The 10,136-nt window shown below is 36.5% G+C and overlaps 1 protein-coding gene and 1 long non-coding RNA gene across 2 annotated transcripts; both read left to right on the top strand.

Annotated features, from left to right (window-relative positions):
• Window positions 1–1,213: 1,213 nt before the first annotated feature.
• On the top strand, window positions 1,214–2,557 carry LOC129758009 (abnormal spindle-like microcephaly-associated protein homolog). The gene is made up of 2 exons (XM_055755426.1): window positions 1,214–2,252; window positions 2,328–2,557. Exons 1-2 carry the CDS (start codon window positions 1,257–1,259, stop codon window positions 2,406–2,408), a joined length of 1,077 nt encoding a protein of 358 aa, XP_055611401.1. The 5' UTR covers window positions 1,214–1,256; the 3' UTR covers window positions 2,409–2,557.
• A 1,722-nt stretch (window positions 2,558–4,279) lies between these two features.
• LOC129757901 (uncharacterized) lies at window positions 4,280–5,329 on the top strand. Its single transcript, XR_008739847.1, has 2 exons — window positions 4,280–4,786; window positions 4,855–5,329. It is a non-coding gene; the product is annotated as an uncharacterized LOC129757901 (long non-coding RNA).
• Window positions 5,330–10,136: the final 4,807 nt, after the last annotated feature.

Here is a 10,136-nt window from a genome sequence, read left to right on the forward strand (position 1 = left end):
TAGCAGTTTAATTGCCGGACCCTGTAGTATATGCGGAAGCAGATCCATTCTTTCGGATGCGTATTTATAAGACGTAGTGGCGTAACGGTGAAATTTCACGAACTTCCCATCTTAAAAACTTGATATCTCCGAAACGGCTCATATTGTTTTGAGTGAATGAGTGATTCTTATGTAAAATTTCACGCTGAATCCATTGGCGCCATCAAATCAAAAATAAAAGTGGGGGCATTTTGAGATAATCGCAATTTAAGTTTTAAAATGCAAAATTTTCTAGTTTGGCAACACTTTCAAAAATTTTCAATCAACTCATTTGATAGCTTATAACATATAAATCGAAGAGGGTCGTTGCATTTTCATGGTCACTTGGTATGGAATGACCCAGTAGCTTTAGCTGTATATAATGTTCTAAACATAGTTGACTGACATTAAAAGGTTTCTGGTGATATCAGTTTCATATGAAATTCATAATAATTCAAACGACTTAGATAGATTTTACTTTCGGAGTGTCAAATTGACACTCTAAGTCGGAAAAGGGATTTTTTTGTTCAGGCTTCCAGGGTTCGTTCATAAGAAAGTAAAGATGCAATATTAAAGAACTTTTGAATTCATTTAGGGTCCCCAAAGATTTTTTTTTTGTTTTTTGAAGCTTCTGAAAAAAGTTACAAGCATTCAAACTAGCAATAGTGTCAAATTGACACTCTAATGCGGATGAGGGATAAAAATTTTTATTGGGATGACACCATGAAGGCAGATTTTCCAATCTCGTGGCACGGAAAACTTTGCTCGACAGATAATTCGATGGCTTGGCTATAAAATGAGCTTGGTTCTTTCATACGGCTACGGGTCATCGATTAAAAAATTCAACAATGAAGATAAAAGTTGATGTTTCAAAATAAATATGGGCTCCAAGAAGAAAAGCACCTGTGAAGCTGAGTTCCAACGAGTCAGTAACGAAGAATGGGAAGACATCATTATTTTTGCTCATTCAACGGTTTTTTTTAACAGCTAAATTTTTGTGCGACTTCAAATATATGTACATTTAAACAAAAATACAGGGCTAAAAAACGAACCTTCGGTCATCGATTGGACTGATTAGGCTTTGTCGGTCCATTTCTACGGGACATTTTGTCAGTGAATAAAGTGAACAAAGTGAATAAAGATTTTTTTCTTGAATCCAGAATATCATTCTTACCTCAGTAACCCATGTGATTAGCCCAAATTGAAAGTCAATCACTGAACAGAAGCTAAAAAAAAACATGAACTTTCTTCTGCATCGGCAGCGTACACCCGGTTCCGTGATCCCGGTTTCGGAAGAACTTAAGGAACTGATGTACGAAATCAGCCGCGAAGTTCTCCGGGAACAGCCACGCAATGTGATTGCCTTTTTGGCCGACTATTTGGAATCCAAACTGCTACGCCGTGAAAACATGGCCATGGCTCAGAAGGTGGTCGATACGGTGCTGGATACTAGCTTGGACATCATCGAGTTGCTGGACGATATCGGATTGACTCCGGATAAGGCCGAAATGGCTGTGGTGCTGATTCGGTTAGCTTTCAAGAAGCATTTCAACGTCAAGACTTCAGACGAAAGCTTGAGAGAGGCGTTCCGAGAGGCAGAAGTTATGGAACGTCTGATTGTGGAGTGTGGATTTACTGATGAGGAGGCCGTTAAGGTAGGAAAACTGATCGAGAGATCTTATAAAACTTATTTCTTGAGAAATGTGTACAAGGAATACTACGGTCCAGCTTTGACTAGCGATTGGAAAGATGCCGCGAAGCATTCTTTGGGGATTTATGCGGCCAGTGGAGCCACTAAGGATCAGATGGATAAAGCAGCAGTAAAGATTCAAGCCGTCTATCGGGGTTACTTCACTAGGAAGCGTTTGAAGCAAGATCAAGCGGCCACGGTCATTCAGCGAGCCTTCAAAAAGCACCAAGGCAAACTGATAGCTGATCAAATTTTGGAAAACATTGTGGAAAATATCGTCGCTCCTGAATTCAGTGGCCGATCTGAGGTGCTGGATATTTTGGACACATACTTGGAAGAAGACATGCCTGAAGATCAAAAGAAAATGATGGACGAAGCGGCTACACTTATTCAATCTATCTACCGAGGAAAACGAGAACGAGATCATCTCATGAAACAAACATCAGAAGAAGAGGTGCTCTCAGAAGAAAAAGTCAAAAAAATTTCCCTGGATGAAACGGATCAACCCGAAATGAACGAAGAAAGTGCCGCAGTTCGAATTCAGGTAGATGTTACCATATGATAACGATATCACCAGAATCTCTCACCTCACCTTCTATTTTTTATGACTCAATTCCAGGCTCTGGCCCGCGGCCACCTTGAGCGTAAAAAGCTACTTCAGAGCCTCAACATGCGATTATCTCAGCAACTAGCCGAGTAACACCGGGTGTGGACTCATTCGGGAAAAACCGTATCGCCTCCAACAGCAAAACTCCCGTCTCAGCAGAAGCCAAAGGTCGTGGAAACCTCCAGCTAAATTCCTTCTTTTAATTGCTAATAAAGCGTTTGAGCTTTTCCGGGAACCCATAACAGTGCGCGCTGTCTTAAGTTGAAATTCTCACGCTCTCCATATCCAGTTCGCGCGGTCAGCCGGCCATAGATACTGTACAGTTCAGAATGGCCATCATATTTGGGGACAAAATTGTCAGCAAACCTCACTCGCTCACCAGAAGCGACAAAACGAGTGACGAGTCGAGGGGCAATTAATCGCGTTTGTGCAAACACGCTTTTTACGGTTTTATTAGGAAAAGAGAATCATAAAATTTTGTAAATCTTGTACGAACGCAGGGAGTTGCTCGTTGTTTGTCGGTGCAGGTAAAAGACCTTGCTGACTGGCTGCTGACGGCTTCATTTTCTGAAAAACATTAATGGAATTCTTGTGGTAGGTACCCAATGAGCGTAACAACCTTCCTCGAGTAGGTTTTTTTCGGTTTCAATGTCGTCAAGCGATGGTCATAAAGTGTCACTCCATGTTGGTGGCCAAGATTCAAGGAGATCATCAGAAAAAGTCACAAAATTTTGGGGCGTTAATCATATGGTGTAGAAACAAACATTTGTGTTATATTATTTTAAGATTTATTTAGTAATTTTTAAGACACATTCCAGCGTGCCATCCAAAAAAAAAAGATATACACCCTTATTCTTGTTTACGGCGTATCTGTCGTTCGATCGAACGGATACTTTCGATCGAGTTCGAAAAAGCTATTCTTGTTTTCGTTCGAATGCGATACGTTCGATGTTGGTGTTACCAGATCAAGTTCGAAAAATCAAAGCACTCTGATTGGTCAAAATGGCGTTCCTTGTCAGAAAATTAATGAAAACAGTTGCTTTTCTAGTCGAGTTGTGATTTTATTTTTTTCTGGATTTGATTACTCGGGCGGAACACTTTAGAAAATCGGTCGGTACGGAAAAAACGGAAGAAAGGACGACAGTTCCGAGTGTGTTTTAAGTTTTTTCGTGTTGTCCCCTGTGCACCGTTTTTTTCATGTCGAAATCCAAGAGTGAAATGATCGGTTTAATCTATCTCCCCAGTCACCAGAAGGTGGTCAGGATAGCAACCACAGAATTCAAAACATCCCATGGCGCCCAAGAAATTGATTCCGGTAACAAATGTTTCCCGTCATCGTTATCAGCAGCAACTAACGGCAGTGAAAATGCTGAAAACATCCAACGATGAACTACCGCAAGTGTCCTTAATGCAAAAATGTGGCAGCAGTTCTGCTGCTGCTACTGCTGGAATAACTCTGTTAAGATGAAAAGTGCCAAGTAAATAAATTTGAATAAAAAATTTGATCTATCATAATCCACAAATTTATTATTTTGAACCGAAGCATATTAGAATTTTTCCCAATAAATGTTGTTTGCTTTGAGCCACTTAGAAATTTTGCAACCGATGTAAACGTTATACACTTTTTCGAAACGCTCACAGTTCGCAGGATTTTACTTGCGTTTGTTAGCTGATAGAAAAAATAAGTTCGATCAAAAACGAGAATGCAACATTTCGTTCGAACGAACTATGTTCGAAAGATCGAACTGCTCTGATTCGTTCGAACGAAAACAAGAATACGAAATCGCCATACTTTCGAACGAATGTTATTCGATCGAAAACGAGAATAAGGGTGATACAGTACGCGACAAAATAAAGTACGCTTACAACGTTTTAAAACCCATGTATCCTTTTTCACATTGGGAACATCAAATTAAATTATTCATTTTAATTTAAGTATTTTTTATACACTAAGGGCATCCGCAGCAATCGCGAGTATAGTGAAAATGCTCACGCGTTTGATCACTTTTAAACCGCACCGGGGGTTAGTATGTGGGTGAGCAAAATAGGGCCGTTGCCGTCGGGACCGACAAAATCACCAAATTTGCTCACTAGAAAGGGGCGAGAGCAAACATGCACTGAAAAAAATCTACCATTGAAGGCTAAGTTCAACAAACGATGTTTATTAAAATTTTGTAATTTTGGTAAACAATTTGTTGATTAATTAAGCAATTGTGGCTCTTCTTTTGATTCGTTCGAACGTGCGGACGGAATTTTGTTCGCGGGGGGATCGGAAATGTGTCGAAAATTATATAGAGCCATTTTGGAAGTATTCTGTGCTGGGTCGAAAGAGGTGAAAATTTAGGCCCTCGGAATCGGTGGCCCAGGGTTTGTTCTTCGCAGCCGAGTGGGTCGTCGGAATTAGCATAATTTTGAACAGTGCAGAACTTGCAATTGACCAGCATCGAATAACAACAACGTAAGCAATGCAGGTAAGTGAAAAAACTGTTTATTTAGCGAAAATTTATTTTTTTTAAATTTTTTTCTACCCTCCGTACAGGTTGGAAAAGTATAGGCAGCAAATAGAAAAAAAAACTTCACTGTCTGACCGGGGCCATGAGCAGCATCTTTAGCAGATAAGTTTGAACCGGGGCAATGACGCATACAATCCTCCTTCTCGCTGCGCTGCACCAGGGAAAACGGTTCCGACTCACTGAGGCCAAAGTCTTGGACCAGCGGCGGAAAACCTCCTGTTTGATCGTGGAACTCCACAGCAGCTGGCATATTTCGCGCAAGTTCCGCTGAATTTCGGATGATTCCGGCTGACACTGCACAGAAGTTCTAGTTGCATCCGCAACCTGACCCGGTTGCTGGTCGCTCGAAACTGCGTGGCCCTGTTGCTGCTGTATGGCATCTTCAACCAGCATGTCGACTTTGGCGTCACATAACGGATAGCAGTTAACCCGTCGAATAACCTCCAACAATCGCTATGCATAGTAATAATTAATAATCAATAAAAATGATAATAACCGAAATTCAAGCGAAAAAACTATCGACTCCGAAAATTTATTCGATCAGTAAATTTAATTTAATATTTTCTGTTAAAGTTTTCTCAGTGCAATGCACAATTTAAAAATAATATGCTTCCACCCGGTGCGCGAAAGAGTGTGTATACCAAAATCGGTCCGCTGAAATGAGCAAAATCGGGCCGCGTATACTCTCGTATTGGTGCGTTTGCTCTAATGACTGGTGAAAAACTTTTTGCCAAAAGAGTGCATACCCTAGTAACCAAAAGGCTCAAAATGAATGTCAAACAGTGTTTCAAATGAAACGAGTACGAATTGAAGATCCTTGCCTCGTTCAACGCTACACTCGCGAGTGAACGATGCTTTGAAGAGGGGAAAATACACAAAAACACGAAGGACACTCACTCAACTTGGCTGGTGTTCATGAAGTAATATGCATTCGAGGAAGCAAAATCGAAAAAGCAAACGAATGGAACTCACTCATCACGACCTCCAAGCTTGAGGGAACCGAATTCGAAGGCAAGCACAATGTCGAATTGCCTTGTTTGCGCCTGGTTCGAATGCTTAAGGATAATTCTGCTATTGCTCAGCTACCACAGGCGGGCAGCTCGTTTTTTCGTTTTTTTCCTCTTTGAACCGTATGTTGGGCGCTTTCCTTTCGCTTCGAACAACGTGTGCGATTCGTTTGGTTGTCGTTGTTGTTGCTTCAACCTTTTCGCTGAGCTTGAAGATGCTCGCCTCAACACAAGCTGTCGGCATGAGGCATTCAAATTCAATTTCAATATAGTTTTGATTACTGGAAAAACTATTTGAAATAGGACATATTTCCATATTTTCAAACGAAATTTGAAATTCATTCTTCAATTAGAATTTTTCAAACCAGGGGTGAGCAAATCGCAGCCTGCCGAGAGTTTCTTAAAAATATTTTTTCAAAAAATTCTCGTATAAGAATATATAAGACAGATTGTATTAATAATACATAAACCAGAAATGAACAAAACGTGTCCTGCGGGCCGGTTGCGACCTGGTTGCGGCCTGCGAATATATTCTTAAATTATATTATATTTTTTAATAGATCGGGGATGAATAATATGTTTATAGTTTGTTCAAATATGCACTTAACGTGTTTTATTTTGCATTTACCTCACAATCATTTGGTTGAACTTTTTTTTTTATAGAAATTTAAATTCTAGTAAAATGATCGGAGCACCACTTAAAAGCACATGATTATGATTATTATTTCACTTCATCCATCACAATGTTGTTTTATAAAAATACTTTACTGATAATAATTTTGACGAATTGAACAAAAACACAAGTTACGTTACCATTCAAATCTGGCAAAAAATTGTAATCATTGAAAAATGAAATAGAAGCGGATTTGTATTTCATCATCAATTGGAATTATCTAAAAACTAACCACAAAAATAGATTTTTATCTAATAGCTATCAGCTGGCATTGCCAGCTTACACAAACATGTTCAACATCTAATTTGTTTGATAATACTTTTAAATTTTCTTTTTCATGAATTTGTTGTTGTTTAAAAATTTACGTTCTTGTGCTATTAAGTTCTGCAAATTATTGAAGACTGCTGAAAAAATTTTGAGTTCAAACTGACCTTTTGGTTCAAAAAGCTGCTCAACACTGACATAAGCCAATATAAAAAAAGTTCATAATTTATGTTTCAAACCCTAATTTTATATTTCAAGTTTATGGCATATCGGCAAACTGTAATTCCTTGTTTTTATAAATTTGTATTTGTATTCTATGTATGTATGTATTTGTAATCGAAAAGTTACTAGATTCAATTTTTTATTCTTATTCAAAAGCATCATTCGTTATTTGAAAGCTATATTTTATTACAATATTGAATTTGTTTTTTTTTGTTCAGAGCTATGATTTTCTAATGAACTTCAGAATTTTATCTTCAAATTGGGAACTCTTATGTTGTATTACAATTCTAAATTTCTATTTCTCATTTCTTCCAATTACAAGTTGTTATATTCTGATGATTATTAAGAACAAAAATATTTCAATGGGAATTTCTATCCATGATTAATCATCATTATTATTGCTGAATTTTTATTTTCATTCTATTGTTCATTCTGATGAAATTCTATTATTTAAAATTGAGTTCTAGAGGGTTAAATCACTTTAGAAAATACGTTCTGAAATATTTAAAATGGTGGGCAATATTTTTATAATACAAATTTAAGTAATAAAATATGGAACTCACTTTCATCGATGGTTAAAATCTTTCAATTTGTTCAAGAGTCTGTTAGATTAGGCTTATTTGATTTAAGTCTAAAATAAGTCTTTAAGGGGGGAGTAGGGTATAACGGGTAAAAAAACACAATTTTTACGATTTTTTTAGAGCTATCGTTCAAACAAATGTATTCAAATTTTTTGCATTATACAAAGCATTGTTAAAAAAAAAACATTTAGTAATTTTTTCGTAGAGAAATATTGAAAAATGAGCTGGTGACGGAGCACTTTCGAGGATGCCTTTTAGAAAACAGGATTTGCGGTGGACACTTTATCTCAGCACAGAATGATCTGAAGTCAAAAAATCAGAGCAAAATATTTTTAATAGATGTTTTTCTGAACCCCAACGATTTTATTTAACTTAAAAAAAATTTTATGAAATTTTTGTGGCTGTTTGAAGTAAAAACTACGATTTTTCACGAAAAAATCCACCATTTTTTATCTGTAAAATCTCCCCAAAGTAAAAAAATAAAAAGAAAATCGTTGGGGTTGGGTATTTTATATGTAGAAAATATGTTCCAAATTTGAAAAGAATCGGTGAAGTAGTTTTCAAATGACGATGTCCCCTGACTTTAAAAATGTGCTTTCGAGAAAAACGCGTTTGAAGTTTCTGCTCTCTCTCTTGCAGTATTAGATAAGAGGAGATAAAGGCCTATAATTTCTACAGTTTTGCTTCGATTGACTTGAAAATTTGACACAACATTCTTGAAATGTTTTACAATTAGAAAATAAAAAAATAAAAAAAAACGATTTTTTGAAAGTGTTTGACCCTACTCCCCCCTTAAGAAATATTTTCAATTTCTTTAAAAAAAAACTTAAGATATGCTCAAATATAATAAAATTAATGGGCTTGTGATATAGCTCGGTTGGCAAGTTAGTTGCTTCCTGAGCCGATGTCCGTGAGTTCGAGCCCAAAAGTAAACATCGATCACAGTTGTACCGGATAAGTTTTTTAATGACTGTTCGCCAACTGCTTCGTTGATATAAGTCGTGAATGACATAAAGATGTTAAAACGACTATAATCGAAACAAAAAAATAAACTTTGTATTACAAACACTTGAGCAAATTCAAATATTTTAACCATATTGAAAAACATAAATCAAATTTTCTAAAATAAAAGTAAGAGATTCAAATTTTTTGGTTCAAATATGCAAACTTAATCCAAATTTATAATTTCAGTTTGAATTTTGGTTTTAGAAAAATACAATATCAATGTGAAAAATACACCGCAAATAGTCTTTCTTTATTTTATCTTAATCTTGTTCTTTATCGACAAATATTTTTCATGGAGACTCAATTCCATAAAGATTATCCTGGGCAAGCCATTTTTTCTCAAAATAAAAATTGATTTTTTTTTCATAAAACAATTTCAAAGAGAATAACCTCAAATTCTACTTTTTATTTGTGATTTTCAGCTTAATTATGTTCAACCCTCAAAACCCCCCGTTCCTACGGCCATGCTTTAAATAAATAACATTGTTGTCATTGTCATGTCATTGTCATGTCATTGTCATGTCATTGTCATGTCATTGTCATGTCATTGTCATGTCATTGTCATGTCATTGTCATGTCATTGTCATGTCATTGTCATGTCATTGTCATGTCATTGTCATGTCATTGTCATGTCATTGTCATGTCATTGTCATGTCATTGTCATGTCATTGTCATGTCATTGTCATGTCATTGTCATGTCATTGTCATGTCATTGTCATGTCATTGTCATGTCATTGTCATGTCATTGTCATGTCATTGTCATGTCATTGTCATGTCATTGTCATGTCATTGTCATGTCATTGTCATGTCATTGTCATGTCATTGTCATGTCATTGTCATGTCATTGTCATGTCATTGTCATGTCATTGTCATGTCATTGTCATGTCATTGTCATGTCATTGTCATGTCATTGTCATGTCATTGTCATGTCATTGTCATGTCATTGTCATGTCATTGTCATGTCATTGTCATTGTCATTGTCATGTCATTGTCATGTCATTGTCATGTCATTGTCATGTCATTGTCATGTCATTGTCATGTCATTGTCATTGTCATTGTCATTGTCATTGTCATTGTCATTGTCATTGTCATTGTCATTGTCATTGTCATTGTCATTGTCATTGTCATTGTCATTGTCATTGTCATTGTCATTGTCATTGTCATTGTCATTGTCATTGTCATTGTCATTGTCATTGTCATTGTCATTGTCATTGTCATTGTCATTGTCATTGTCATTGTCATTGTCATTGTCATTGTCATTGTCATTGTCATTGTCATTGTCATTGTCATTGTCATTGTCATTGTCATTGTCATTGTCATTGTCATTGTCATTGTCATTGTCATTGTCATTGTCATTGTCATTGTCATTGTCATTGTCATTGTCATTGTCATTGTCATTGTCATTGTCATTGTCATTGTCATTGTCATTGTCATTGTCATTGTCATTGTCATTGTCATTGTCATTGTCATTGTCATTGTCATTGTCATTGTCATTGTCATTGTCATTGTCATTGTCATTGTCATTGTCATTGTCATTGTCATTGTCATTGTCATTG

The sequence above is a fragment of the Uranotaenia lowii genome, chromosome 3, assembly GCF_029784155.1.
Source record: "Uranotaenia lowii strain MFRU-FL chromosome 3, ASM2978415v1, whole genome shotgun sequence".
NCBI classification, from domain to species: Eukaryota; Metazoa; Arthropoda; class Insecta; order Diptera; family Culicidae; genus Uranotaenia; species Uranotaenia lowii.

Bases quoted from the DNA above. Each gene is read 5' to 3' on its own strand.
- LOC129758009 (XM_055755426.1), top strand. From the start codon at position 1,257: ATGAACTTTCTTCTGCATCGGCAGCGTACACCCGGTTCCGTGATCCCG. The intron at 2,253-2,327 runs GTAGATGTTACC...ACTCAATTCCAG, and splicing joins GTGCCGCAGTTCGAATTCAG to GCTCTGGCCCGCGGCCACCT.